Raw genomic sequence first — 16,371 nt, 5'->3', positions numbered from 1 at the left:
AGCTGACTATACGATTCGTCTGACTGGAGCAACAACGACTCCAGAAGTTGCTTTGTTGGGGCAGCACTTTGCACAAATATGGTAGAACTGTGTGGCTTTGCATGCGGTTGGGTTGATTAAATGGCAAGAGCTGCATTTACATGTCTTTTTTAGGCACTACAATTAAGGTCCGAGAAGCCCTCTGTTTCAGTACGCTTGATGGACAATACAACAGATGTTCCTTTTTTGATTGTTACAAATCTGATTCTAGAAGTGATTGATAAACTTATTTTGGGGGAGCGACAGAAGGCACACGATAAAATACTGTTTCTCCAATGATTCAGGCCCAAACGGAAGATGAGGGAGGAGTCAGTGAAGAGCTGACGTAATTATCAACCAGTGTGTTTCTACAACGGCTGGATGCAGACAGAGTCGTTTAGAGTATGTGTGAGTATGCGTGTGTGTGTGTGCGTGTGTGAGTATGCGTGTGCGTGTGCGTGTGTGTGTGTAATGTGTCTGGTGTGCATGTCTGAAAGAGTGTGCGTGTTTATGCCGCAATGTTTGTGTTACAGTTCCCGTTAGCTATTTGTGCTTTAAAAAGGCTAATATTCGTTTGATATTTTCTGTACATTTCTCAGAATGATGCTGAACTGAAAGGCTTTTTAAAAACATCAGATCCCAGGAATCGCCTCGCGGGATCCATCTTACGGCAAGAGAAAGGAAGAGATTCGTCTGAACCAGCTTATAATGCCCACAAAGTATTCGCCCCAATGCTAGCGGCTAGTCACCACTGACCACACCACTAGGAAGGGTTGATGACATGGGTCACCGCCATGCTATACTTCAAAATAAAACCTCAAATGTAACATTGTCCAAAATCCATTTCCTCTTTGTCTTCTTACGTCATCATACAGCATTTGTTACTTTAACAAGCACTACTAACATCTAGGGTCTCGTTGTGTATGTAGCTATCTGACTAACAGCTACGTTCAAATCCCCAGAACAGAGCAGAGAGACTGATTTAGGACTAGTGAAGTACAGAGATTTGGTTCATTAAAGCGATCTAGAGAGAAAATAACGGCATGTATAATATCAAAAGCACAGACGGACAGACAGACAGACAGACAGTAGCCGTGGTAGCGGGAGCTGGGATGGCGCTCCGGTCAGTCTGAGAAATCACTGTGTCTTCTGGACGATGGTGTGTGTGTGTGTGTGAGAGCGTCTCAGTTTTTTTTTCTACAACGCTAGCACGCTCCTCCTCAGCAGGTCCTCGCTCCCAGAATGCAACTGGGCCAGGCGGAGCTTGCGGCCGCTGGAGTGCGTGTCCGAGTCGCTCTGCTCGACGTCAGAGAAGTAGCCATCCGTCTCGGGGTCCAGCAGCGACAACGTCTCCTTCACTGGGTGGGGGTCTCTCTCTCTCTCCCTATCCAGGGGACGCTCTGCCACCTCCTTCCCCCCTCCACCCCCGCCCTTCCCCCGGGACTTACCCTGCCGGGGCAGACGGAGGCGCAGGGCCGTGCGGTGACCGAGACCCCCCCCTGACCTCCCCTCAGGCACTGTCCCGGGACTAATGCAGGGCTGTGGGGGGGAGCAGGAGGCCAGAGGGGGCGGTGTGGGGGCAGACGCTGCCCCTGTACCAGTGAGGCTGTCCCAGGGGCCGCGCTCCTCCGAGATGTGACAGGAGTCCATTTTGGAGGTGGGCGGCTGCGGCGGCGGGTCCAGTGGTGCCTCAGTGCTCCTGGTCTGGGGGTGGTGGTGGTGGTGGTGGAGGGCCTTGGAGCCCCGGGACCTCTCCCCTCTACGGGCCCCGTGGCCTGGCCTGTCATCTGCCAGCAGAGTCCCCTTGGCTGTGGCTGTGGAGGAGGCGGTGGCAGCAGCAGTGGGACTGACCGCGGTGGCAGAAGGCGGGGTGGTTGCTGCGGCGGGGGAGTGTTGGGCCCGGGCTCTGGGCTTGCCCCGGGTCTTGCGGCCCAGCTGAGGCGTTTTCCAGGTGGACTTCATGGAGTGGTCCATCATAAGGCTGAGCAGGCTCTCCTCTCCCTGCAGCAGCTGGTCAGACAGCAAGCTGGCCGTCTTGTCACGGTGCTGCCCGGCATCCAGGGCCCACTGGCTCAGCATGTCGTCAGCTGTGATCTGCACCGACTGGGCCAGCCAGCTGTCAAACAGCGAGTTGTCCAGAGGGAAGGTCTTGGGGAAACCTGGGGGGAAGAGATGGACAGGTGAGAGGACCATAGAGGACCAGTCTAGAGCGTCAAACTCAACTCCAGGAGGGCCATGTTATTTCCTTTCAATTCGTGCCCAATGAAGACCTAGAGAACCAGGTAAATGGGAGTTCTTGAGGAATCCTTGACCTTAAATAATCACTTAAGTAACAAGGGAGGACTGAAAACCTGCAGGCACACGGCACTCCCAGGAATAGAGTTTGACGCCCTTGTTATACAGACGATTCTGAAATCTCATGCATGTCTGCGGATGGATAGTAGGATCAACTGTTCCGTCCAAAACATAAAGCCTTCCGGGAGGAAGTCTGGAACAAACCTGTAAAACATAGGAAGACACAGCGTAGGTCTGGGTGACAAAGTACAGTACGGGGGATTTGTGGTCGGAGTCGTGATGCTAAACCTGACCAGACTTTCCTTCAACGAATCAATCATTTAACAGGCGGTAGGGTGTGCGTCCCAAATATCAACATATTCCCTATATGGTGCACTACTTTTAACCAGCCCCCTATGGGCCCAGGTCAAAAGTAGGGCAGTACATAGGGAAAAGGGCACATTTGGGACTCAAACCCCCTATCTACCCCACTTCCTGTGCGACTTTAAACAATGCATTAGCCCCGTTCTGCGTCGGTCTGTCTGTGCTTTGTCACCACCACCAACAGGGACGTTCACTGTCAAACGCAGCTTTTAGAGACAATGCATGCTGTGTGTGTATATAATTAGGAGATTTGCATGGCTCCTTGTCTGTCATTAAGGTCCAGAGTTGGCTGCCAGAGCCGCGCTGCAGCTCGGGAACACCGATTCTCACAGGAAATAGAGAGGAGGCGGAGAGGGGGAGGGAAACACACTGGTGCCAGGCGGTGTCGCAAATGGGACCCTATTCCTTAAGTAGTGCACTACTTTTGACCAGGGCCCGTAGGGTTGCATTACATAGGCCGGGGATAGGGCGTTATTCAGAACACACCTAGAGACAGAACTCCATCCACCACCCGTATTCCAATCCCATGAAGTCCCTCTCCCACGGTCTGGGAGATGCATCAGGGGACAGTACGCTGGGTAACACTCTCCACTCCCCCGAACCCTGCCCCTAAACCAGGAACACACTGGGTTCCTGTCAACCCAAAACATCATGAGCCACTGTTCACACACACCTCTTTTAAAAAAGGTAGACCTGCTGAAAATACAGTTAAACCCTATAGGTGTGGTGTTGTTTCAATGAGCTACAATAACCTCCTTAAATGTGTGTCTCTCTGTCTGGTGTGGAGTGGTGTCTATCTCCTCAGGTGATGAGTAAGGTGCTGGCTGGCATAGGGACAGAGTATTAGCAGTGGTGCAATTGGCTCCAGCTCCACACACCCATCCTGCCTGTTTAATGAGATGAAGCTCCTACTTAGAATAGCATTTTTAAATCACAGTCATTAACAGAGGGCTAATTCCACCACAGCCCCCATTGAAGTATGGGAGGAACACAACCGAGGAGAGGAGGCAGGGAGGGAGGAGAGGAGGCAGGGAGGGAGGAGAGGAGGCAGGGAGGATCAACTTGAGAGACGCTCTCTGCTGGGCATGTCAACATCTTACCACAGAGACACGAGGTAGGGGTGTGGGGACGGAGGGAGAGAAGATTGGAAAACAAGTGTACTTCTCCCCGCAAACGGAGATGCTCGTCAGCACATCTTACCTCCCCACTACCTTCAACTGCACCGGATTCCTCTAGACCACATAGGGCCCAGGCGGTCACACCAACACAACCCTCAACATTCCTGACCGAGTCATCACCTGGTAAATCTTCCTGTTAGCCCCTCCCCTCTCTAAGGCTATGGCCACACTCCAACGATTTCATCTGTGTTCATGCGTCTATGATCGACATCATTGTCCTTTTTTTTTGTCCATCAAAAGTACAACTAAAGTCAAGTATTCTCCGACGAGTTGCTTATGTAAAAAGACAGACGGTTTGGGTGTTTTTGTTGGACAATGCATCGGCGTCGTCATTCATCCGGCAACGGATTAATCCTATTGGAAAGGCACTGGGTCCATCCGAAATGGCACAGTAGTGCACTAAATAGGTACTAGGGTGCTATTTGGGATGCATCCTCTACCCAGTCACCCCCCCCCCCTCCCCCTTCAGTCCATAAGGCACTGTGCCCACCAGGAGGTCAGGAGGAGCTGCTGTGATTGGATCAGCATCCCCTGGCCAGACGTTTCCATGACGCAGCAACAGCACCAGCGCCTCTGCTGGAGACAGGAGACTCGAGAGGGGAGGAGGGAATGAGAGGTGGTGGAACAGAGAGAAGGGAGAAGGCAGGGAGGGGGGAACAGAAAGGGAGGGAGGGAGCAGAGTTGGAAAAGAGAAGGGAGGGCGGGGGCTGGTCGTGACCCACTCTGCTCCACCTCTCCTCTTCATCTCCAACCCACCCCGCTGCGCATGTCTGCTGGCTGCAGCCCTTCTCCTGGCTCTGTTCCGTGGACCCGGTGAAAGCAGCCCCGGGGCCTAGGCTGCTGCGGTATGGTAGCAGCCCACGCTAGGCTAGGTGAGGCCCGGTAGGGCTAGGAATGCACTGGCTGGGACAGGGCCAGACCAGGCTAAGCTACGCTAAGTAGGGCCAGGGAGGGAGGTAGGCTAAGCTAGACTAGACATGAGGGAGGGAGGCTAAGCAAGGCTAGGATAGGATAGGCAGGATAGACAGGAGGGAGGGAGGCTGAGCTAGGCTAGAAAGAGCCAGGAATGCGCTGGCTGGGGCAGAGCCAGACTTGTGTTTGTGCAGGCCCCGCTACAGTGTGCCAATTGTTCTCAGGTGCCAACTGTCGCCCTGACAACCCCGCATACGCACGGAGCGAGGGAAAGAGAGGGGAGTGAGCAGTGCTAGTCAGCGACGGAGAGCACTGTAAACTCCATGCCTGAAGAACTTAGAGGCGGAAACACAAATGAAGTGTTAAAATGATGCCCAAAGTATCAGTCTGAGTTAGTAATTATCCAGCCCTCTCAATATCAACACCCAGAAGGTCTTGCAGTCTATTTCACCACGGCAACACTCAGAGGTACTCTACTCCACTCTGTCTGCCACCCAGGGGTCACGTTACAACATGCTTATCACGTGGGCCAGATGCCCGTATCCGTCCACGTCCCAATGGGCACCCTATTCCCAAAGGGCTCTGGTCAAAACTAGTGCACTATATAGAGAAAGGGGTGCTATTTGCACCTCTACCAGCCTCTGTCCCACTGCCTTATCTGGAGATGCTCTCCCTTACCCTCTGACCCCCCGGGTTATCCTGTTCCTTGAGGGAAGGTCACACACGCTAAAGCCTGGGGATTTAAGAGAGCAGCTCTGCCTTAGTAGGGGGGCACGCAACACCACGCACCTCACCCACAGCGCTCAGAAAAGCAAGGTGGCGGACAGGGACACTGGGCCCACACCATGAGGATTAACCTCTACCCCTTCTACCCGGAAAATAATATTGACGTTTTTTTTTTTTTTATGTACACCTGAGAAGCTACACCTGCACCAAGCCATGCAAACAGATGCATTTCCATGGCTATAGTTGCAACTCCTCTCAGTAACTCTCTGCCTGGCCAAATCTGATCTGGCATCACCAAGGACTCAACTGGCATCTCTCAATGACACGGTATATCACACCAGCCAACAGGAGAGTGCAAACAGTGTCCAAGAAGAACAATAGAATAGCAGCACTACTACAGCATCCATTTCTGTTGAGAAACACACACACGCTTGGGGTTAAGTGCTTAAAGGTAGAGTTGGAGTGTATACCAACATGCAGTCAGCCCTGTGAGTCGTCAGAGCACTACTGAGCAGTCTGACAGAGAGCAGATGGACTCAAAACACACACCGTCCTCAGTCGCCCGCAAAAAGGCCCGTCACACACAAAACTGTCTATCGTGGCTGTGTGGCGTACTATAGGTGGACCCTGAAGTGTGTGTCTGCACCACCGTAGTGCTATACTGCACTGCTTATAATGTAAACAATAGATTCCCACGTGCAAGTTCACCACCAGGTCCACCTGCTCACTGGTTTTGGAGTGGGTAACACAACGAAAAGATGAGAGTGGAGTATAAGGACGGGCATTGGGAGGCACCGGTCCTACGGGAGCTCTGAAGAGAGCCGAGGGCTCTGTGGACACACGTGGGATACGATTCTGCTTTGGTACCGTCACCAAGGCCGGGGACATGAAGGCTCCTCCAGCCCTGTCCATATGTCGCTTCTCAGCTCCAATAAAGGGGCCAAGCCACTCGCCTCACATCACCGTCGTAGTCCTGTCCGCTAAAAGATCGGTATTGACACAGAAAGTGAAATATTGCAGGACAACCACAGATGTCAACAGTGGCTAACAGTTTCCTAGTCGATTCCCTGTTAATGGTTCTACAGATTGTCTGGGGATGAAGGATGCTTCTAGTTGAGTATGTGTAACCGCGGGAAGACGTTTCCTCCTGAATGTTGATAATGTAAGCATCTTCATCATGATCTGGAGAGTTTGGATACTGATTAGTGCCGAGCGATTAACCGAAATGTCGGTTATTATTATTTTATGTTTTTACTAATTGACCGACGTCGATTCAATTATTTGTATTCCATTTAATTTGGTTTTTCTTCTAAGCTTAATGTGCACATTGCAGTTTCCTTAGATATAAATCCGATCCAGCCTGAACTGTGCAATGTAGTAAGTAGGGAGTTGTAGTTTCCAACAGGATAATATTTGACACAATTACAACAGTTTATGTGCTAAACTAACTACAATGACCACAATCCATTGCGCATCTACTTGTCCGGGCTTTGTTTCTTTTAGGTCTGCTACTCAGGAAACAGAAGAACATGCGATCGTGAGGTGATATAGAGAGCAGCTGTTGCGTCGGGAGGTATCTCTACCTGAAAATACATTAACTTAGTGATTGATAGTTGGTATTCAGCAGGCATAAAAGTATGCCTTATTTACTTTGAAGAACTACTAAAATAGTGTTTTTTTCCCCAGGCAGCAGCTCTGTAGAGATGAGATCAAATGACTTAGAATTAAATAATAAAGTCACCAAAAAATAAAAGATATATACATAAATGAAATATTTGATGTAATAAAGTCATGTGAATAAATGATGGTTAATATGTGATAAGCAATAATGGGCATCACTAACATCATGGGACTTACATTAAAATGATTTTATTCTGTTCGAAACAACCTCAAAATGTACTAATCGCTCAGCACAGACACATTCTCCAGAGATGGTATCCACAGAGGAGACCGAGGCTGCATCCTGATTCACCACACTTCGCCCAAAGTGTGCACTTGCACACTCCCAGTAATGGATTTCAATGCTTTGGATTGGTGTAGGCATTGGCTCTCCAACATTGTTAAATCCATGACAGGGAGTGTGTGCAAGTGCACACTTCAGAAGAAGGGTGTAGAATCAGCACCCAGATCTAGATGGTGCGAGCCTGGACAAGTCGGGGGAAGTGTGATAGCAACTCAGGGGGGAGTGGGTGTCATACACGTCATCGACTCGACTGGAAACTCGCAGCGCAAACACAAACCCCCGTGGTGTGTCAGACCTACCTAGCTGTTTGAGGAGGGAGCCGTTGTCAGGCTTCCACCTCTCTTTCTTCTTCTCCGGGCTGCTTTTCCTCCGCTCCTTCCCCTTCTCCTTCACCCCGTTCTGTCTCCCCTTATGGCCCTTCATGGTTTTCTCTGCAGAGGAAAGAGAGCAACATTGCAGTGGGGCCAGCCAAGCATGAAGTCAGGGAGAGGCAGGTCAAGACCGGGATATTTTTTCCCATGTGCTGGATGAACTACTGGTGTTTTTAAACTGATTGGCTGTGCCCTTGGAGACATACCGTGTGTGCGCCCTTGGAGACATACCGTGTGTGCGCCCTTGGGACATACCGTGTGTGCGCCCTTGGGGACATACCGTGTGTGCGCCCTTGGGGACATACCGTGTGCGCCCTGCATACCGCCCTTGGGGACATACCGTGTGCGCCCTTGGGGACATACCGTGTGCGCCCTTGGGGACATACCGTGTGCGCCCTTGGGGACATACCGTGTGCGCCCTTGGGGACATACCGTGTGCGCCCTTGGGGACATACCGTGTGCGCCCTTGGGGACATACCGTGTGTGCGCCCTTGGGGACATACCGTGTGTGCGCCCTTGGGGACATACCGTGTGTGCGCCCTTGGGGACATACCGTGTGTGCGCCCTTGGGGACATACCGTGTGTGCGCCCTTGGGGACATACCGTGTGTGCGCCCTTGGGGACATACCGTGTGTGCGCCCTTGGGGACATACCGTGTGCGCCCTTGGGGACATACCGTGTGCGCCCTTGGGGACATACCGTGTGCGCCCTTGGGGACATACCGTGTGCGCCCTTGGGGACATACCGTGTGTGCGCCCTTGGGGACATACCGTGTGTGCGCCCTTGGAGACATACCGTGTGTGCGCCCTTGGAGACATACCGTGTGTGCGCCCTTGGAGACATACCGTGTGTGCGCCCTTGGAGACATACCGTGTGTGCGCCCTTGGAGACATACCGTGTGTGCGCCCTTGGAGACATACCGTGTGTGCGCCCTTGGAGACATACCGTGTGTGCGCCCTTGGAGACATACCGTGTGTGCGCCCTTGGGGACATACCGTGTGTGCGCCCTTGGGGACATACCGTGTGCGCCCTTGGGGACATACCGTGTGCGCCCTTGGGGACATACCGTGTGCGCCCTTGGGGACATACCGTGTGTGCCCCAAATGGCAGCCTATTCCCTATATTCTGCAGGGCTGCAGTCAAAGGTAGTGCACTATATAGGGAATAGGGTGCCATTTGGAACACATGCTGTGTAGCAGTTAAATACATATGCATAATGTAAACACAGTCAAATACTGAGGAGGCTCTGTAGCAGTCAATGTTTGATTTCATTATCCTAAACTAAATTCGGGGTCAGTACTAAGCAGTGAACAGTACACAGAGGCTCCTTGTCTCCCTCCTGGTTAAGTTTCCCTCTCCCCCAGTCAGAGTGAACCTTACACTGAGAAACTGAGCAATCTGACCCCAGAATGTCACCTTTTACCCCACCAGCTGGACTAATCGTTGTGATGAGAGAAATGAACCATGACCAAACTGAGAAACTGTCCCACTTCTCAAAAAAGCTCAGACCAAAGAACTCCCTCACAGTCAAAACCTTCACCATCCTCTATTCACAGCTCTTGAATATAGTCATTGGGGACCATGAGGCACAGGAAACCCACCCACCCACACTCACAACTACAAATACGCTCACAAACAAGCACACTTACAGTAAATACACAGTACCAGTTAAAATAATTAGACAGCTACTCATTCAATAATTTCTTTATTTTTACTATTTTCTAGATTGTAGAATAATAGTGAATACATCAAAACTATGACATAACACATATGGAATCATGTAGTAACCAAAAAAAGTGTTAAACAAATGTTATACTGTATTCTTCAAAGTAGCCACTCTGTGTCTCACAAAGACATGGCGGCTGGAACCAAACATCTAACATTTGGACTCATCAGACAAAAAGGACAGATCTCCACTGGTCTAATGTATATTGCTTGTGTTTCTTGGCTCAAGCAAGTCGTCTTCTTATTGGTGTCCTTTAGTAAGTGGTTTCTTTGCAGCAATTTGACCATGGAGGCTGATTCACACAGTCTCCTCTGAACAATGATGTTGCGATATGTCTGTTACTTGAAATCTGTGTCGCATTTATTTGACCTGCGATTTCTGAGGTTGGTAACTAATGAACTGATCCTCTGCAGCACAGTAACTCTGGGTCATCCTTTCCTGTGGTGGTCGTCATGAGAGCCAGTTTCATCATAGCGCTTGATGGTTTTTCGACTGCACTTAGAAGAAACTTCCAAAGTTCTTGCCATTTTCCGGTTTGACTGACCTTCATGTCTTAAAGTAATGATGGACTGTTGTTTCTCTTTGCTTATTTGAGCTGTTATTGCCATAATGTGGATGTGGTATTTTACCAAATAGGGCTGTCTTCTGTATTACCACCCTTACCTTGTTACAACATAACTAATTGGCTCAAAGGAGTCATACAATAATGTAGAGGAAATGAAATACACAAAACAAATTCCCCATTAATTGAAATGCATTCCAGGCGACTACCTCATGAAGCTGGTTGAGAGAATGCCAAGACTGTGCAAAGCTGTCATCAAGGCAAAAGGTGGCTACTTTGAAGAATCTCAAATATAAAATATATTTAGATTTGTTTAACGTTTTTTGTTTCTGTTGGTTACTACATGGTTCCATATGTCGCTATTATTCCACAACGTAGAAAACAAAGAAAAACCCTTGTTCAAGTAGGTGTGTCAAAACTGTTGACTGGTACTGTACATCTGCGCCAGCATCTCTTTGGACCCACACAGAGAGACGCATAACACAGAGGGAGAGACAACGCTGAGGAACCGGCCCATGAGCTGTGCGGTTGGGTTGGCGCCCCCCTTCCACACTTATTGTTGGGGGACATGTTTTAACACGCTCCCGCTGCTTAGACCAACAGTGGAGCGGGTGGTGTGCACGCCTGACTTCCTCTCATGCTGGTTATAATAGAGGCCGAGTTGTGGGGGCAGTGAGGGTCTCCCTCCATCACGCTTCCCCTTGATGGAGGAGGGTTGTGTTTCACACGGAGGCTACCCTGGGTGTGTGTGTGTGTGTGAGTATACATGTGGTTTTCAACAAATCTGTTGTGTGGGTGTGTGCGTGCCTGAACACTGCCGGTAAGTGTGTGTAGGATAGAAGGTCATATGTATGAGTGATGTGTTAGCTATTTTTGTGAATATGTGTGCTGTCGAAAAAAAAAAAAAACTAATTTTCTGCAACGGACCAACTTGGAGAGACATTTGGAAACGTTGTAGTCAGATCAGTTGTTTTTTTCTCTTTCCCCCCCTCCCTTTCCCTCTCCCCCCTCACACTTCTCCCTCTTTCCCCCCCTCACACTTCTCCCTCTCTTCACCCCTCACACTTCTTCCTCCCCCTCTCACTTCTCCCTCTCTTCACCCCTCACACTTCTCCCTCTCTTCACCCCTCACACTTCTCCCTCTCTTCACCCCTCACACTTCTCCCTCTCTTCACCCCTCACACTTCTCCCTCTCTTCACCCCTCACACTTCTCCCTCTCTTCACCCCTCACACTTCTCCCCCTCTTCACCCCTCACACTTCTCCCCCTCTTCACTTCTCCCTCTTTCCCCCTCACACTTCTCCCTCTTTCCCCCCTCACACTTCTCCCTCTTCCCCCCCCCTCTCACACTTCTCCCTCTTTCCCCCCTCACACTTCTCCCTCTTTCCCCCCTCACACTTCTCCCTCTTTCCCCCCTCACACTTCTCCCTCTTCCCCCCCCTCACACTTCTCCCTCTTCCCCCCTCACACTTCTCCCTCTTCCCCCAATCACACTTCTCCCTCTTTTCCCCCCTCACACTTCTCCCTCTTTCCCCCCCTCTCACACTTCTCCCTCTTCCCTCCCCCTCTCACTTCTCCCTCTTCCCTCCCCTCTCACTTCTCCCTCTTCCCCCAATCACTTCTCCCTCTTCCCTCCCTCTCACTTCTCTCTCTTCCCTCCCCTTCCCTCTCCCCCTCTCACTTCTCCCTCTCCCCCCCTCTCACACTTCTCCCTCTCCCCTCCCTCCCCTCTCCCTCCTCCCTCTTCCCTCCCCTCTCACCTCCCTCTTCCCTCCCTCACTTCTCCCTCTTCCCTCCCCTCTCACTTCTCCCTCTTCCCTCCCCTCTCACTTCTCCCTCTTCCCTCCCTCTCACTTCTCCCTCTTCCCTCCCCTCTCCTTCTCCCCTTCCCTCCCCTCTCACTTCTCCCTCTTCCCCCCCTCTCACTTCTCCCTCTTCCCTCCCCTCTCCTCTCCCCCCCTCTCACACTTCTCCCTCTCCCCCCCTCTCACACTTCTCCCTCTTCCCTCCCCTCTCACACTTCTCCCTCTTCCCTCCCCTCTCACTTCTCCCTCTTCCCTCCCCTCTCACTTCTCCCTCTTCCCTCCCCTCTCACTTCTCCCTCTTCCCTCCCCTCTCACTTCTCCCTCTTCCCTCCCCTCTCACTTCTCCCTCTTCCCTCCCCTCTCACTCTCCCTCTTCTCCCTCTCACTCCCTCCCCTCTCTCACTTCTCCCTCTTCCCTCCCTCTCACTTCTCCCTCTTCCCCCCCTCTCACTTCTCCCTCTTCCCCCCTCTCACTTCTCCCTCTTCCCCCTCTCACTTCTCCCTCTTCCCCCCTCCCACTTCTCCCTCTTCCCCCCTCCCACTTCTCCCTCTTTCCCCCTCACATCTCCCACTTCTCCCTCTTTCCCCCCTCTCACACTTCTCCCTCTTTCCCCCTCTCACACTTCTCCCTCTTTCCCCCCTCTCACACTTCTCCCTCTTTCCCCCCTCTCACACTTCTCCCTCTTTCCCCCTCTCACTCCCCCTCTCACTTACATTTTCAGGCGTTGTCAGTTAGGTGCAGTGACTCCAAGGGATTCATCTTTTTGAAGTGTGTGGTCAATTTCCTCTTTCTGGGAGCACTCAGCTGCGGTGTGTGTGTGTGTGTGTGTGTGTGTGTGTGTGTGTGTGTGTGTGTGTGTGTGTGTGTGTGTGTGTGTGTGTGTGTGTGTGTGTGTGTGTGTGTGTGTGTGTGTGTGTGTGTGTGTGTGTGTGTGTGTGTGAAATAGAGAGTGTGTAAGCGCCCTCTACCGCTTCCTCTCCTGTCTTTGTTGCACCGTGCCCCACTTCTTACCTGCGCTCATTAGCACAACACCAGAGTTTCTTTACACTCCCTCTACCGCTTCCTCTCGCATGCTCCCTCTACCGCTTCCTCTCGCATGCTCCCTCTACCGCTTCCTCTCCTTCTCTCTCATGCTCCCTCTACCGCTTCCTCTCCTTCTCTCTCATGCTCCCTCTACCGCTTCCTCTCCTTCCCTCTCATGCTCCCTCTACCGCTTCCTCTCCTGCGCCCTCTACCGCTTCCTCTCCTGCGCCCTCTACCGCTTCCTCTCCTGCGCCCTCTACCGCTTCCTCTCCTGCGCCCTCTACCGCTTCCTCTCCTGCGCCCTCTACCGCTTCCTCTCCTGCGCCCTCTACCGCTTCCTCTCCTGCGCCCTCTACCGCTTCCTCTCCTGCGCCCTCTACCGCTTCCTCTCCTGCGCCCTCTACCGCTTCCTCTCCTGCGCCCTCTACCGCTTCCTCTCCTGCGCCCTCTACCGCTTCCTCTCCTGCGCCCTCTACCGCTTCCTCTCCTGCGCCCTCTACCGCTTCCTCTACCGCTTCCTCTCCCGCGCCCTCTACCGCTTCCTCTCCCGCGCCCTCTACCGCTTCCTCTCCTTCTCTCTCCCGCTCCCTCTACCGCTTCCTCTCCTTCTCTCTCATGCTCCCTCTACCGCTTCCTCTCCTTCTCTCTCATGCTCCCTCTACCGCTTCCTCTCCTTCTCTCTCATGCTCCCTCTACCGCTTCCTCTCCTTCTCTCTCATGCTCCCTCTACCGCTTCCTCTCCTTCTCTCTCATGCTCCCTCTACCGCTTCCTCTCCTTCTCTCTCCTGCGCCCTCTACCGCTTCCCCTCCTTCTCTCTCCTGCGCCCTCTACCGCTTCCTCTCCTGCGCCCTCTACCGCTTCCTCTCCTGCGCCCTCTACCGCTTCCTCTCCTGCTCCCTCTACCGCTTCCTCTCCCGCTCCCTCTCCCGCTCCCTCTCCCGCTCCCTCTCCTGCTCCCTCTACCACTTCCTCTCCTGCTCCCTCTACCACTTCCTCTCCTGCTCCCTCTACCACTTCCTCTCCTGCTCCCTCTACCACTTCCTCTCCTTCTCTCCCCTGCTCCCTCTACCACTTCCTCTCATGCTCCCTCTACCGCTTCCTCTCCTTCTCTCTCATGCTCCCTCTACCGCTTCCTCTCCTTCTCTCTCATGCTCCCTCTACCGCTTCTCTCTCCTGCTCCCTCTACCGCTTCCTCTCCTGCGCCCTCTACCGCTTCCTCTCCTGCGCCCTCTACCGCTTCCTCTCCTGCGCCCTCTACCGCTTCCTCTCCTGCGCCCTCTACCGCTTCCTCTCCTGCGCCCTCTACCGCTTCCTCTCCTGCGCCCTCTACCGCTTCCTCTCCTGCGCCCTCTACCGCTTCCTCTCCTGCGCCCTCTACCGCTTCCTCTCCTGCGCCCTCTACCGCTTCCTCTCCTGCGCCCTCTACCGCTTCCTCTCCGCCCTCTACCGCTTCCTCCTGCGCCCTCTACCGCTTCCTCTCCTGCGCCCTCTACCGCTTCCTCTCCTGCGCCCTCTACCGCTTCCTCTCCTGCGCCCTCTACCGCTTCCTCTCATGCTCCCTCTACCGCTTCCTCTCCTTTCCTCTCCTGCGCCCTCTACCGCTTCCTCTCCTGCGCCCTCTACCGCTTCCTCTCCTGCGCCCTCTACCGCTTCCTCTCATGCTCCCTCTACCGCTTCCTCTCCTTTCCTCTCCTGCGCCCTCTACCGCTTCCTCTCCTGCACCCTCTACCGCTTCCTCTCCTGCACCCTCTACCGCTCCCTCTACCGCTTCCTCTCCTTCTCTCTCATGCTCCCTCTACCGCTTCCTCTCCTTCTCTCTCCTGCGCCCTCTACCGCTTCCTCTCCTGCGCCCTCTACCGCTTCCTCTCCTGCGCCCTCTACCGCTTCCTCTCCTGCGCCCTCTACCGCTTCCTCTCCTGCGCCCTCTACCGCTCCCTCTACCGCTTCCTCTCCTGCTCCCTCTACCGCGCCCTCTACCACTTCCTCTACCGCGCCCTCTACCACTTCCTCTCCTGCTCCCTCTACCACTTCCTCTCCTGCTCCCTCTACCACTTCCTCTCCTGCTCCCTCTACCACTTCCTCTCCTGCTCCCTCTACCACTTCCTCTCCTTCTCTCCCCTGCTCCCTCTACCACTTCCTCTCCTGCGCCCTCTACCGCTTCCTCTCCTTCTCTCTCATGCTCCCTCTACCGCTTCCTCTCCTTCTCTCTCATGCTCCCTCTACCGCTTCCTCTCCTTCTCTCTCATGCTCCCTCTACCGCTTCCTCTCCTTCTCTCTCCTGCTCCCTCTACAGCTTCCTCTCCTTCTCTCTCCTGCGCCCTCTACCGCTTCCTCTCCTGCGCCCTCTACCGCTTCCTCTCCTGCGCCCTCTACCGCTTCCTCTCCTGCGCCCTCTACCGCTTCCTCTCCTGCGCCCTCTACCGCTTCCTCTCCTGCGCCCTCTACCGCTTCCTCTCCTGCTCCCTCTACCGCTTCCTCTACCGCTTCCTCTACCTTCTCTCTCATGCTCCCTCTACCGCTTCCTCTCCTTCTCTCTCATGCTCCCTCTACCGCTCCCTCTACAGCTTCCTCTCCTTCTCTCTCATGCTCCCTCTACCGCTTCCTCTCCTTCTCTCTCATGCTCCCTCTACCGCCTCCTCTCCTTCTCTCTCATGCTCCCTCTACCGCTTCCTCTCCTTCTCTCTCATGCTCCCTCTACCGCTTCCTCTCCTTCTCTCTCATGCTCCCTCTACCGCTTCCTCTCCTTCTCTCTCCTGCTCCCTCTACAGCTTCCTCTCCTTCTCTCTCCTGCGCCCTCTACCGCTTCCTCTCCTGCGCCCTCTACCGCTTCCTCTCCTGCGCCCTCTACCGCTTCCTCTCCTGCGCCCTCTACCGCTTCCTCTCCTGCGCCCTCTACCGCTTCCTCTCCTGCTCCCTCTACCGCTTCCTCTCCTGCTCCCTCTACCGCTTCCTCTACCTTCTCTCTCATGCTCCCTCTACCGCTTCCTCTCCTTCTCTCTCATGCTCCCTCTACCGCTCCCTCTACAGCTTCCTCTCCTTCTCTCTCATGCTCCCTCTACCGCTTCCTCTCCTTCTCTCTCATGCTCCCTCTACCGCCTCCTCTCCTTCTCTCTCATGCTCCCTCTACCGCTTCCTCTCCTTCTCTCTCCTGTGCCCTCTACCGCTTCCTCTCCTGTGCCCTCTACCGCTTCCTCTCCTGTGCCCTCTACCGCTTCCTCTCCTGCGCCCTCTACCGCTTCCTCTCCCTGCGCCCTCTGACCGCTTCCTCTCCTGCCCTTCCGCTTCCTCTCCTGCGCCCTCTACCGCTTCCTCTCCTGCGCCCTCTACCGCTTCCTCTCCTGCGCCCTCTACCGCTTCCTCTCCTGCGCCCTCTACCGCTTCCTCTCCTGCGCCTACCGCTTCCTCCCTGCGCCCTCTACCCTCTCCT

General features: G+C 53.6%; 1 protein-coding gene across 1 annotated transcript in view; it reads right to left on the bottom strand.

Annotated features, from left to right (window-relative positions):
• Nucleotides 1-545: 545 nt before the first annotated feature.
• LOC123999213 (protein Jade-1-like) overlaps nucleotides 546-16,371 on the bottom strand; it is a 141,399-nt gene continuing 125,573 nt past the window's right edge. The window contains exons 11-12 of the mRNA XM_046304758.1: nucleotides 7,755-7,886; nucleotides 546-2,177 (exon numbers count right to left, since the gene is read on the bottom strand). Of these exons, the coding sequence (XP_046160714.1) occupies nucleotides 1,216-2,177; nucleotides 7,755-7,886 (1,094 nt within the window). The 3' untranslated portion in view covers nucleotides 546-1,215. The remainder of the gene's footprint in view (nucleotides 2,178-7,754; nucleotides 7,887-16,371) is intronic.

This window comes from Oncorhynchus gorbuscha, linkage group LG16, assembly GCF_021184085.1.
Source record: "Oncorhynchus gorbuscha isolate QuinsamMale2020 ecotype Even-year linkage group LG16, OgorEven_v1.0, whole genome shotgun sequence".
Taxonomy (NCBI): Eukaryota; Metazoa; Chordata; class Actinopteri; order Salmoniformes; family Salmonidae; genus Oncorhynchus; species Oncorhynchus gorbuscha.
The sequence above is the reverse complement of the archived record's forward strand: the minus strand, read 5'-3'. Positions and strand labels throughout refer to the sequence as shown.